The sequence below is a fragment of the Amaranthus tricolor genome, chromosome 1, assembly GCF_026212465.1.
Source record: "Amaranthus tricolor cultivar Red isolate AtriRed21 chromosome 1, ASM2621246v1, whole genome shotgun sequence".
Classification (NCBI taxonomy): domain Eukaryota; kingdom Viridiplantae; phylum Streptophyta; class Magnoliopsida; order Caryophyllales; family Amaranthaceae; genus Amaranthus; species Amaranthus tricolor.
The window spans coordinates 21,047,567-21,061,945 of record NC_080047.1 but is presented as its reverse complement, the minus strand read 5'-3'; the positions used below and the strand labels follow the sequence as shown (position 1 = coordinate 21,061,945).

The 14,379-nt window shown below is 33.9% G+C and overlaps 1 protein-coding gene across 13 annotated transcripts; it reads left to right on the top strand.

The window, feature by feature from the left end:
• Nucleotides 1-1,038: 1,038 nt before the first annotated feature.
• On the top strand, nucleotides 1,039-13,751 carry LOC130812716 (membrane protein of ER body-like protein). Of its 13 annotated transcripts, none has more exons than XM_057678455.1 (23): nucleotides 1,046-1,490; nucleotides 2,567-3,181; nucleotides 3,247-3,303; nucleotides 3,790-3,840; nucleotides 3,963-4,022; nucleotides 4,194-4,235; nucleotides 4,338-4,382; nucleotides 4,500-4,550; nucleotides 4,674-4,727; nucleotides 4,841-4,870; nucleotides 4,959-5,006; nucleotides 5,142-5,219; nucleotides 5,495-5,545; nucleotides 5,654-5,698; nucleotides 5,777-5,824; nucleotides 9,262-9,312; nucleotides 9,448-9,498; nucleotides 9,607-9,654; nucleotides 9,757-9,804; nucleotides 9,901-9,951; nucleotides 10,287-10,532; nucleotides 10,669-10,730; nucleotides 13,067-13,751. In XM_057678455.1, the coding sequence occupies exons 1-23, from the start codon at nucleotides 1,331-1,333 to the stop codon at nucleotides 13,502-13,504; spliced, it is 2,430 nt and encodes an 809-aa protein (XP_057534438.1). In that variant the 5' UTR covers nucleotides 1,046-1,330; the 3' UTR covers nucleotides 13,505-13,751. The 13 variants fall into 13 exon arrangements, with proteins under 13 accessions (XP_057535189.1, XP_057535127.1, XP_057534593.1 ...); XM_057678532.1 differs by having other exon boundaries at nucleotides 1,047-1,490; nucleotides 5,148-5,219; XM_057679144.1 differs by having other exon boundaries at nucleotides 1,042-1,490; nucleotides 5,654-5,824; nucleotides 13,389-13,751.
• Nucleotides 13,752-14,379: the final 628 nt, after the last annotated feature.

Genomic DNA, 14,379 nt, shown 5'->3' with positions numbered 1-14,379 from the left:
TTTACGTTTTCCAGTGAGACCCTTTTTTTTTTATTATTCATGAATAATCCGAACTTTTCACCTTATTTGCTCACAGCACCCCCTTCGAAAATGTGACCGGCTACAGCAGGTGATAGAGCCATTTCTAACATGTTCTCTTCCTTCTTATTGCTGCCATCTTCTTCCTCCTTCTTATTGCATTTCTTCATTGTTAAACCCAAATTTAGGAGATAGAAAATTCAGTTTATCCCTTTATTTTGTTTTTTTCTCTTCTTTTTTTTTTTTTGCAAAAATAAATTCTCATTCGAAAAATGATGAACCCAAATTTGAAAATAATGATGAAGAACAGAAGCATACACAAGCATACACAAGGCTAAAAGAACAACACCATTTCTTAATTATGATGAAGAACAACATAAATTCAAAAAATTTGAGAATTACATTCGAAAATTAAACAGAAATTCGCGCATTTAAAATAGCAGAAATTCGCACATTTAACCAGAAATTCGCAAATAATAATACCGAAACCTCCATGAGAATAACAACTTACCATTTTTATGAAGAACAACAACAAAAACAACCAGATTTAACCTTCCTTCTTTGAATTTGGGATGAAATGATGAACCCTAGAATTGGGGAAATACAAACTGAGGGTTTTATGATGAACCCTAGAATTTTGGGGTGAAATGAATTGGGATGTAATTCAAATTGGCATGAAATTGAATGTTGAAGATGATTATTTTGGTGAAGATATTAAACTCAGCTTTTTGACCTGTTATAGTCGGTCACAATTTCGGTGTAGGTGTTGTGAGCAATTAAAGTGAAAAGTTCGAATTGTTTATGAATAATAAAAAATAGGAATTATTCACAAGAAAACGTAAAAAGTAGGGATTATTCTCAATAATTTTTCCTTTGATATATCGTGTTAGTAAAAAAAATTAAAAATGCTACTGAGCCCGAGAGCAACATTACATTCCTGTATAAATGAAAAATGATGAGTGTAAAAGAATATTATCATACTCCATTTTCAATCGTTGATATTATATGAGATGGCCTTGAAAGATACTTACTTGTACGATACTTCTTTACAGTGGTACGAATAAAAAAAAATTTAAATTGATTACGTTTAACTTATAAATTTATAAATTAAAAATTAATTATAAATTAAGAGTAATGAATTAACAGTGCAAGAGAGGAAGTATGAAGTATGAAGTATGAAGTATGATGGAGGTCCCATTTGATAGAGACGAAGCAGAAGTGATTTGTGTAGAAGACTTGCAATGAAAGAGGAGATCTTTTCAATCTCACACTCCAAATACTGTCAATAGTTTTCACTATTCGATCTGTGAGTATGGACACCAATACAAATGTTACTACTCATACTACTCTTACTCTTACAAATGCTGAAAATCTTGCAATTATTGAGGATAGATCTGTTACTCAACAAGCTCAGGATCAGCAACAAGACGAGGTTAACTATGAGGAGCCCATCTATGTAATTCAGGATGGAGGTAGACCCACTCTTTTTTTCTTTTTTTTTTTGTTTAATACTATGCAACTCAAATCATTTTATGGACCTTGTTTTGATTTCATTTTTCCTTTTTTTTAACGCAAATTCTTACCTGAGACGGTTTTGATACTTATTATATAGGTTAAATAGTCCAACTAATACTATTTGTATATAAACTCTTTGTTTTAAACTCTTTGTTTTAAAGTCCTCTCGTCCATTGAATGGTTTTAAGAAATAAAATTGAAACATTCTAAATAAGCAAAGAAATTCTACTCAAATTTCTTTTCTTTGGTCTTTTTTGAACAATAAGCAGTATCAAAGATTTCACCTTTTTGTCAACTTTGAATATCTTGATTTTACAGGTGAGAATTGTAAGTGATAATGTGAATTTGTTGACTGTTACCATTGGTGTTATTGATTATTAGTGCTTTCAATATTTTGGTGTATTGCTGATTATTTTTGGTAATAAGTTTCATGAAGTCCTCCTTGAAAACTTTAAGCTTTAGAGAGTTGTAAATTGAATGACTTCAACACAGTTTTCTCAGTCAATAAAGTTTCCAAATTTAATAATATTTGCGAGTTTGTTACTCAAGTGGTCAACTAAGTGGCATTTAGAGATATTAAGGATTGAATCAGTGTATTAGATAGTGTGCGAAAACTCATGTGCCCAAACGAATATACTATTAACTTAGAAATTTATGGCAAAATCAAGAAGAGGGAGGGGAAGGAAAAGGAAGGGGAGGAAAGATAGGTGTGTTTTCGTTTAAAATCTTTTCAATTTCGGAAAGGTTTATTTTTTTATAATGTGAAGGGATTTTTGTTTCTAGTTCCCTTGTGACCATTTCTATCTCTTCCCCTATTGGTATCCAAATGAGAGAAATACAATCATTTGTTTCCTTCTATCCAAATATAGTGTAAATGTTCGGTTAGTTCTTTATATTTTGATTTTAGCTTCTAATGGACCTCCTGGGGGCGGTATATAGTATTTGTCTTATAGTCTTCATCTTGCATTGTAATGTAGGAAAAACATTAATTATGCTTCTGTTGTGATAAGATGTGATTCCCTATTGACTGCAGACAGCAATGGATTTACTTTTAAACAAAATAAAGTAGATGTTGTTGAGTTTTCTCTTCCAGAGAATGACGGAAGAGATGAGGAAGCAGAAATTGAGCCTATTACTTCAGGTTTCTGCAAAAGCTCAGAAACTTCTGCTGGCCTCAAATATGTGGATAGCTTGTTAAATGAGAGATCTAATGGAGTCAATGGCGCATTATCTGAGAAATATAATGGTGAAAACGTAGTGAACAAAATTCTTATAGTAAGTGGCCAAAGGGAAATCTTTCAATCCGAAAATTCTCAGGAAGATGAACCGGAAGGAGAAGAATTTGATGTAGAGAGAGTGATGAAGGAGCAAAAAACTCATGATATGTATTGCCCTAATTGTAATAAATGTATTACTGACAGGGTCATTCTGAAAAGACGAAAGAGAAAAATTAGGGAAATTTCTAAAGATGTACCTCCTGAGGTAAATCCTGGTCAAATGACTCCAATGCATCCTGATGAAGTTTCTAATCCTGTTGAAAGAATGCCCGTTAGTGAAACTCTTCAAAATGAACGGCGGGAAAGAGATTCTGAGTCACGTCTTGAAGCGATTTCGTGCTTTTCATGTTTCAGCATTTTCATTTCTAAAGGTAGGAGTTTCATTCTCTCACTTTCAAGATGCTGCCTGAGTTCTAACCACTATGAAACTTTATAGGGAACGGTTTTCTATGCTGGAGATTCAAACCTAAATTAACTGTTACTCAGCATTCAGGTAGTATCTCCTTCTGATACAAAAATTCAATTAGGTCCGAAATTGCCAATTAAGTAGTCTTGATTTTGCTTGAACTTGTAGCAGTACTCAATGCCGCAATGACGTCAAATTTCGATATAGTATTCATCATCTGGGATTTATTTACAGAATTATTCTGCTTGTTCTTTACCATATTTATAGTTTAGTTGAATTACTAGACACTCAAGGTCACCACGGCAATATTATACTAAATCCATAGTTTCATGGTCAGTCGAACTAGGAGTTAGATCCACAATGCTATTTTTAAAAATGAGAATGATGTTTTTTACCCATAATTGAGGTAATCAACACTAGGAATTTAACCCTATTGATGATGTGCCATCATCGAATCTAAACAGCTTGCCTAAAGATGAGGTTCTGATGTAAGGAACGAATAAAAACTGAAATTAGTAGCACTAGTAGGATAAACTGATTTCCATTTTTAACACTTGTTCAATGGAATCACAGATGTGCCTTCAGCTGGATACATAGATGCAACAGGAAGAGATGATGAAAAAGGTATCTTTGCTACACGAGATCAAAAAAATATCTTCCTTTTCTTCTTCTAGTGCAAACTTGGCTTATGATATGAATATGCTCCTCGTTGAATAATTTTTAACCTCAATCCATCCTGCTGGCAGGCACAGCTTTTCCTTTGTGGATTTTGACTTGCTGTCAACCTTACCATGCGGAAAAGCCAGGTATGATATTAAGTAGACCTTCAACTATGAGGAAAGAATTTGATATGTGACTTTGTATGATAAATGGTGTTAATACATGACTAGCATAAATCAGTGCATCATTGTTGAATATTATGCTCTTTTTATCTGTCTTTTCTTTTCTAACTTTACTATATTACGTATACGAGACAGTGTCAAAGCCAGGGCCAAAATCTCCACCAATACCAGAGAAGGGTATCGATTTTTTGCTTTCTAGATTTCAAATCAGTGGCTACCAGTTCTTGATATAACAGATTTTGATTTTTAAGAACCTGATAACTTACTATTTTGATATAGATGTTTTGCCTCAACAAAGCGAATTTCCTTCGCAACCATCTCATGGTAAATTCCATCTTGTTGTAACCTTAGATACCTAACGCCCCACCCTCCCCAAGCAGGGTATCAGGATCCTGGAATCAAAATTTTAAAATGCTCACTATTTTGTTGTTTACAATGCAGCTACAGATGCTCTGCCCGAAAAAGGTCAACTTGCTTCATCTCCGTCTCAATGTAAATTTCATCTCATGGTGTTAGTTTTTAGCAGTGAAAGCCAATACCCATTCAGTAGTATAAACAGCTTTCATCTGGGAGTTGTAGTCTTACTTATCAATCTATATACTTGATGTGATGCAGATACACATACACCATTACCTCCTGAATATCAACCTACTGTGTCACTTGATTCTGGTAAGCCCTCTCTCCTCTTTCACTTTTTTTTGCTGTAAATATCAGATTGAGTCTAAAGTTATCATATTGAATGTTATAAAGAGACTAATTTCCCCTTTTCCGTGATTATGTAGATTTACCAACTTCTAGAGGACCTGTTGATGGTACTATCTCATTCTTGTCACTTGAAGGACAAAGATTTTAGCCATAAATTGTTTGAAGACTTATCATTATCCTTCCTATAAAATGCAGATATCTCATCCCAACCAGTACCTCTTGATCCTGTAAGGCCCGAAAAAGGTAAACATATACTTCTATATATCTCTATGCCTACATCTCTTCCTGGCTCACCCTCCAATAGCTATTTTTGATATCAAAGCTGTATTTGTACTCGAGTAACTTCTAGTTCAAGATCTAATATACCTTTTTCGGAAGCCGCAGAGAATAATATTCCACTGTGGATCCTGACCCTTTGTCAGCCTACTGAGAGCGTCAATAACGCACCAAGAACAGGTACATCATTTGAATAACACAACCTTTAAATAAGTTAGTATGTCAGTAGAAGTATGGAATAATTTTCGATCAAAAATAATCAAATATACTATGTATTTGAAGGAAAGCTGATGAGTCCTTTTTTGCTATTTAGGACTTTTTCATTCGAAAGTTTCTATGTATGCGGGCAAGATAGCACCCAAATTTGAATGAAAACTCTTATTCCAAATTAGCATAATTGAGTGGGTTGAAGAAACAACTGCTTGTGTATATAACTGTTACATATTGTGGTGCAGGTACCAAACTTCCAACTGATGACATGAAATTTCCTTTTACACCATCTGATGGTAATATTTTATGTTCTATCAATGCAAACTTCCACTTTTCCTTTGTCCTACTCAAAAATTAGGTTCAGCTTAGTGAAAGACTTGTGGTTTTGTTCTGTGATGATGTAGAGTTCCCAGTACATCCTATTCAATCTGCTACAGTACTTGACTCAGGTATACACTATTATTGCAACCAAATTCTTCTTATCACTCACATCTTTAGTTTGGTGTTGTGTTCCATCAACGATGCAGAAACCAAGTTACCGTCAGAGCAGCAAACTCATGCAGCATCTGACAAAGGTAACATTGAAACCACATTTCTGCATCTATAATTTAAGCGATCGTAATAATTAAATTTAATGGGTATTGAAGAAATTTCAACCGGGAGACAAGTAAGGCTGTAGCGGTGAAATGTCGTTATAATGGTAAAATAATGGGCATTACACGTTATGCAACTCTCAAACAAGTTACATAAGGGCGTTACATAACTTAACGGGAGAGTTTTTATTCGATGATTGCATGTGCCCATTGAAAATGTTATCCAACTTGGTAACTGGTAAGCATAGGTGAAAAAGCAGTTGTTAACACCATCTTCCATTTAACGCCAATTTAACCATTTAAACTTCATTTTTTCAAAATTCTTTATCCTTTTAAAATGTATTATATTCTTCTTCATTTGGAGTGATGAATTCTTTATAAGCATCCCATATCACATAATTCGCTATATCCAAGTAGATTTCGAATTGAAAAAACTGAACTATGGTCGGGTTTGGGCTATTTTTGAACCATTTTTGGCGAATTACACATTCATCAAGAAAATTAGTTGCACATTAAGTTAACTAGTGAATCTTATTGATTTTTAACGAGATGGGATAAGATATAGCTTTAGAGAGTTCTAGTTGTAAGGATATGTTTTTGAGCTGTTTTGGATATTTTAGAAAGCTGTTTGCTAAAAGTTTTAACCATTATTTCTTCGAACGCATCTAGGAAGAAATAGGTTCCTTGAGCTCCTAGGTCAACACATAACAAAGTCCCAAATCAACACTCAAGTTATCACACAGAAAATCAATTTTTTTTATAATCATTCATCGAGTTGGACCTTGGGAAACATTGAAGAAATACTTGAGGGCACTAGAAATTGCTACACAATGTAGACTACCGTGCTTGTATCTTGTTGATAGTGGTGATGTATTTCTTTCCAAACTGGTTGAAGTGTTTCCTAACAAAGAGAATTTTGGTAGAACTTTATGCGATCAAGCAATATCTTTTTCTCAAGATATACCTCAAATCGCCATTGTTTGGGGTCATTAAAAAGTTAGTGGCAGAAATTGGGTCTTAACTGTTAAGTTAGAGGAAGCCAGAGTCATTATCCAAACTAAAAGTTAGATTGTCCAAGATCTGAATACTCAATCTCTAGTCTAGTTGAGAAATAGTACTCTTAACCATTAGGCCATATTTTTTTATAGTGATTAGTTAATATTTTTGGTTTTATATAACGACTTAAAATTTTTCGGGGCGGTTAGACCCCTTTGTATTCCTGCAATGAAAAATGTAACAGTAAAAGGAAATGACACAATATTTCTTCTTGGACCTCCATTTTGTGAAGTTCAGGATCATAGTATGAACTTATAACATCTAGCTCTCATTCAATTTTTGGATGCCTCTTCGAAATCTACATATAACATGTAAATAAGTGGGTTTATAATGGAAATTCGAAAAATTTTGGAGATTGGCCCTATGATATATGTTAATAAGAGGTCGATTTTTCTTTCTATTTTATATTTTCTTTCTACTTGAATCTACCAGAACATTTTTAATTGAAATGATGTGACTAAACTAGGTTTGATCGTGTATTTCATTACTCTAAATGAAAAAGCTTATGATTTTTAAAAGTGATGATTTTTTATAGCTATGATATCTTTTTTGTTTTGAACTAGTTCTACGCAACTAAATGGGTAAACTTATATAGTGCTAATGTGTTTAAGTTTTGTTGAAAATATGTTTAGTACAATATTATTGCTCAGTTCAAGTTTTGCCTCTTCAGAACATCTGAAAGAGTCTTGTGCAATATTTCAATGTCTAATTATAAGGCTAATGGAAATGAAAAAGTTATGGAGATAAATGACTTTTTGAGCGAAAGCATGACTTGACACTTAGAAGTTTTGAGCAATAATATAGATCGGAGAAAAAGAACACCAACAAAATCGTAAAATGTGACAGTAATGGTGATCGGAGAATATGGAAGGATAAGTTATGGGTAATAATAGATAATGCAAAAGTATGGGTAGTAATTGAGATTCGAAAATTTGTGGAGAATATGGAAGAAGTTTACCGATTCATTCAAGCATATATTGTGGGGATAAAAGGAAAAAAAAATTTAAATATAAGGTTGCTACTTGTTTGATTGGTTAAAGGTAATTTGAGTATATATTCGGTGGACACATGCAATATGTGACATTCTTCAAGAATTATTGAAAGGTGGATTCAATAGACTATAGATTGGATTACTAATGTGTATTTTTCGTACTTTAAATAAGGCACATCATTTTCTTTTGAGGAAGGTATTTTCGTAAGATGTGACAGTTTCACCAACCTTCTCCCTCCCAAAAGCAAGTTGGAAACACTTTCATCACTTAATTAAATCTCCAATCACCCTCTGAATTTATTAGTGACGTGGTCACATGAAATTGCTTAAGCCTTAAACCTCCATCGGGGAATCAATTCATTTTCAAAAGAAAAGTCCCTACATGAATCAAAACCTATTTCTGCATATATAGAAATTGTCATCACTATAAATTAGCATAATTCTGCTCAATGGATCTAAAGACAAACATATAGGTTGCTGATGTTTTCCTAATTGTACTATACAGGTTCAGCAGTATAGTACAGTTTTTCCTGTTTCTGTGTGCAAAAGAACTTCATGACTTCATCTTCTTCCTCTTATCATGCCTTAGTCAAGTACTCATTTAGTTAATCCTAATTCCTATTATACACTTTCTAATTGTAACCGTCTTAAATTGGTTCCCTTTCTGTTTATATCATAACAACCTGTCATTAATTCCCCCCTCCCTTTTATGTGGTCAATTATATGATCTATTTGAGCTATAGGTTATCATTGCTATTTTATATTAAGGCAGGCATGACATTATTGTTTAAGATCTTCTTATCCTCTCTAATCAATCAGCATTACAAAGTTTTTGTAAAAAGATGTTAACACACAATTTGTTTTCTATTGTAACATCTAAAGGGGGTACTTCTTTTTCGCTATCTTGTGCTAAGCGCTCACTCACAACACTTGAGCACGTCGTAGTAACTTGCTATGTTTGGGCTTGACCCTTTTCTATGTGGAGTTAATGACCTTTTTACTGATGGGAACATGTTTTCCATTCTGCTTCCTGACATGGGTGAAGCTAACCAAAAGTCTCCAAAGAAGCCAGGTTGAGTGTCATTTACAAATCATTTTCCTTGCTCTAAGAACCTCAAACAAGTAAATTGTGTCAATAAGCAGAAAGCCTTTTAGATAGGATTCTATCATTGTTTCTTCTGTATGAAGCATGAAGTTCCCAGATGTATTAAAATTTGGAGCTATCAACATCCTTCTTTTTTATAATCCAAAATTCTCAACTGTAAAACCAATTCTAGTTTTCGAATTGATTTTACAGACAGCATCAAGACTAAATGCTGTATCTAGGGTTTAAAAGTCAAACTGTATTTTCTGACAATTCTATACTATGCAGACGAGCCAATATCCTCTCTAGATACCGATCCTCCACCAACAAATGAAGACGGTACATATCTTTTCCATGCTCATTCCTGCCCAATTTTTAATTTTTTATCAGCTGCGAATTAGTTTACTATATACATGAATGATTTTTGGAAATGTGTACTTTGGAGACTTATCACCTCTAATTTCAACTATGCAGGTACAAGAATCCAAAACTATGAGAGTGATCTTTCTACTGCACCATCTAAAGGTAGCCCATTGCTCTCTTCCGCCAAATTTCATCTCTATATTCACGTAAATAATCAATTCTCCAGCTGTGGTTCAGAGACTCATTAGGCTTCTGTTTGTTCTGATTCAGATACAACAGAATATCCTATTTCACAACTTCCTATAAAAGATGAACCCGGTATAGCCTCATACCTTCTCTATTCCTTTGGACTTCCTCTTTATCTCTAAGTGAATAAGTAGAAAATAAAAGATTAATGTATTTATATCTGTAATTCCGTAGGACAACTCATAGTACGTAAGCCTGTAAATCCCAGAATTTCTGGTGAAGGTATCTCTCGGCTCTAAATAAAAAAGCTGCACGGTTCAGTTTTTATATATAAACTATTAAGAGGCTGTTTTTCTGCTTGTGTACGTAATAATGGAGACATTCCATCACAGCTCGATCTGCCAGAACCTCCTTCGACTCCTCCAAAAGGTATCTCTCATTTTTCATTCTAAATCTAAGATTCCGTCTTTATTTCTTTATTCTGTATGTTTCCTCTTGGGGACTGTGGGCTAGCTGGATTGAGATCATGTTCTTTACAACTGATGAAACTGAAGTGAACTTTGAACTTTGACTTATTAGAACAAAATCAGACTAAACTTGTGGGGTAGTGAAAATATGAGAGTCAAAGTGATGTATGGAATAAAACTAAAGAAAACATAATTGAACTGAAAATATGTTGGGGGGAATAGACCTGAAGTCCTTTCCAATTGGAAAAAAGGTTTTTGTCACCAATACCATTGACTCAAAATGTAAAAATAATACAGGAGATGTGATCGTAGAAATGCCTGATCCACCTAAGCCTCAGCCTTCAGATATGCAACCTGGTGTATCTGCATCTGGATCAAGGCCTTTAGTTGACGTTGAGGAACCACTAATTCAACATTTACATGAACCTCCGATACCTGGAATTGGTGTGGACATATTAAAAGCTATTGTATATGGAGGTCTCTTGGAATGCATCATCAGCTTAAGTGTTATTACCTCAGCAGCCGGTGGAGATGCCACCACATGTGAGTTTCCTAAGATTCAACAAGTCTTTGATTGCATTATAATGCTGGTAACTTTACACACATAATCATTAGATTATTCAATCCGTGCTGTTGGATGCTTTGTAACTTGCACAATGTTGCCTTATTTGTGTTGCAGTAAATATTGTAGCTTTGGGGCTAGCAAACGTTTTTGGAGGATTAATTGTTCTTTTTCATAATGTAAGTGGCATTTCAGCTTAATATCAGTAACATTTCAACTTATTTTTTTTCTATATTCCAAATTCTCCCTCCACCAACTCTTCAACCCATGATAAAATTTATAGATATGAATCAGGAGAATCATTTATTTAAAACAGCTTTGAAGTTTATAACTTATGTATTAGTTAGCCGCAAAGTTCATTATTACAAGTAATAGCCACTACAAATCAATGTGCTAGCTCACCGGATTCTGGTGATAGAAAATAAAATGACTTGCTAAACTCTGAAATGATTTTTGACCAAACCACTTTACCTTTTAACACTAAAGCCAACCTAGCCCATCTTCTCATTCTCTTCTATCTAAACCATCTCCGACGTTGAATCTTCTACAATGTCTTTAAACCCATCAATCTCTCTCCTCTTTCTCTCCCTCACAAATCGAAACTCCAATTCATTTGGTTCTCCTCACAATCGAAAAATTAGACAAATTAAGATTGTGTCACATAATTCTTTTCTTTATGTATGAACCACTACATTTAAAAAATCGATACAAATCATATTTATGGAGCATTCCAAATTTATATAATTTAATATACTAGAATCCCGTTTTAGTTTCCACACTAGCAATTCTAATTGTAAATCAATGCCATTGATGGGCTTAAAGAATTGTTGAAGCTTCAAGAAAGTCATTGTTGTAGATGTGTTAGATGAGAGAAAATGAGAAGATGCGTTAGATTAACTAGGTTGGGTTGAGGGTGTAAGGTAAAGTCGTTTGGTTAAATGTCATTGTAGAGATTACGAGGTGATTTTGATCAGAATTTGTTGAGATAGTTACTATGCTTATGCTTTTTGGTCTGTAGTGGTTATAACTCGTAAATATCGACTTTGCAGCTAATTTATAAATAACCTAAACTTCAAGATTGTTTTTAAGAAAATGATTTAGATTAGGGTGCCAAAATTTTGGTTTCTAGAGGTTAGATAATTATGCTTGAGAATTCTTTCAATCAACTTTTGTTAGAATTTGTGATAGATATATTTACCAATACTAGATATCCTTGGTTGGAATATGTTAGAGCTTGAAAACACTGATAACTCGTTTAATTGTTGGTACTAAATGTTAATAATGAGAATGGTGAAATGTAAGTTTCAAAAAATGTATCATGTCAATTCTGTGGTATTGATGCTTTAATCATAAAAATGTTTTTTTATTCACAATTTACCATTATCATCTAATATCACATTCTTAAATGATAATGAATTTCAATGAACCTTTTTTGAAGAAAATGTGATGATTGAAGTAAAAACAAGCATGAGAATCAAACTTTTCAAGAAATTTTCCTTTCAAAACTACACTAAATTTTCATTACCATTTCTACTATTTAATATCGACTACCAAAAGGGTTGTAAAATGTTAGTACTAATATGAAAAAAGTTAATAAAAGAGAATGACTAGGACCCTCAAAATGGTAGAAACCGATGTAGAAGACGAGTGAAAAACAGAGCATAAACAAAAGAAAATCAAACAACAAGCAACAATGTGTGTATGAGGTATCAAATGATACCTCCCCCCAAAAAAAGTATGTTATCATTAATATAATCAACATTACACTAATGACTCAACTTATGCTAGTTAAGAGCTCACTCTTAACCCATAAAGGTTTAACCTTTAATGGTGAAACTCCACAAATGGCACTAATACAAGGAGAATACTCTAATGGCCGATGCCCTAGTTTCTCTAGTGTATTTGCCTCACCTCTTACTCCTAGTAATGTTCTAAGCATCTCTTATATAGCCTAGCACATATTAAAAGCCCTAAGACCAAACCCTTGAAGCCCAAGGAAAACAGCCCGCAAAACAGAATGTCGCAAAAAACTGATGCTGAACACCGCTCGACCGAGTGCCTCTTGCTCGACCTATCGAGCGAGACTCTAGTAGCCACTGGTTTGGTTTGCTGCTTGGCTCGACCGATCCATTTATGCTTGACCAGTCGAGCGGCTTACCTCATACCTTGCTGCTTCGCTTTTGTTCTTCGTTGCACTGTCATCATGGTATCCCGAAGTGTATCCTGAAGTCCCTCCACATGAGGTTGATTTGGCGCTTGCTCTAATCGTTAAGAATCAAGGAATCAAAGCCATCAATGCAGAATAGACTAAAGAATATTCATACTTATAATAACATTTCATTAACCAATGCTATTGAGTGGCTTACACCTATTGAAACAAAGAGACCGCTTTCGATTGGCCCTTAGTAACTATCAAAGGAGCTCTAGTGAAAAAATATTTCTAAATCAACCCCTTGCAAAAGTTTTGCATCTCACGGGTCATGAATCATAAATTTACGTTACATTCACCTTACAGATAAGGGTGCTAAAACATGAGCATGCATTGGAGCGTTATGAACAACAGCTTGGGAGGCCAGAAAACTTTGTGCTGCATGCAGTTGTTGCCATGTTATCCTATGTTGTTTTTGGTCTAATATCTCCTATCATCTATGGTTTTTCCTTCAGCAAAAGCGATAACAAGAATTATAAGCTCACAACACTTGCAGCTGCTTCACTTGTTTGCATAGCAATCCTTTCTGTAGGGAAGGCGCATGTCCGAAGGCCTCCAAAGTACTTTCAAACAGTCTTCTATTACATATGTATGGGATTCATTGTCTTCGGTGTTGGATATGCTGCAGGTGATCTCATCAACACACTACTTAAGAAGCTCAATGTGTTCGACTATAGAGTCGCGCCTGTTGCTGTGCCAGTGCTCGGAAATGGAGCAGTGAGCAGGGGATTGTCGGTTTATTAGTTTGCGTTCAAAGGTCAGCTTTTTTGGCGGCTTTTATTTGTTGTATTATTAGAAACTGGAGAGAAAGTGAGGGATGATTGTTGTGCATTTAGGTGTTTTATGATTCGATGTAGCTAAATATAAGTATCTATCAAATATGTGATAATAAAAGGCCTTTTTTTTTATGAGAAACTGTGATTTATATCATTTACTAACAGTTTTTATTATTGAGTTGTGACAATTGAGATGTTTGGTGAAGTATCTCCAAGATGATGTGGCACATAATTCAGTTATGAGCAATGACTTGCAATATTGTAAGCGTGTTTAGCAAGCAATAGATGATTGTTGTTGATAAAATTAGCTGGTTTGAACGGCTGATTCTCAGTATGCTATTTGAGTAATAAATAACAAAAAGATGTTTCAACCATCTAATTTACTTAGTATCTATTTATACCAAAATAAGATAAAAGTGTCAAAGACAAGTAATTATGCCAAACACCACATAATAACTTAGATCATCAATGTAGCTAAGCAGTTACTTCTCAATGAGACTTAAGTTTGCTTATTAAAATCTTACTCGTAGAAGTATCGTTAGGGGGTGAAATAAAGCACATACAGATTAAAGACATACGTTTACCTCTGCTATAAATAATTGCTTCACAGGTATTTTTGACACATTGCATTATTAAAGGTTATTTGTAAAAATTATAGTTAATTGAAATTTTATTTGGATCATATATCTTCATAATATTAAAATTTTACTATAACCCATCAGACTAAAATAAAGTCATAATTATAACTACGCAATTAGGATTTATGATTAATTATATTTTAATTTTATTTATTTTGATTTAAGAAAGAAACATGTAATAAGTTTCTAAGACATGTCTAAGGTG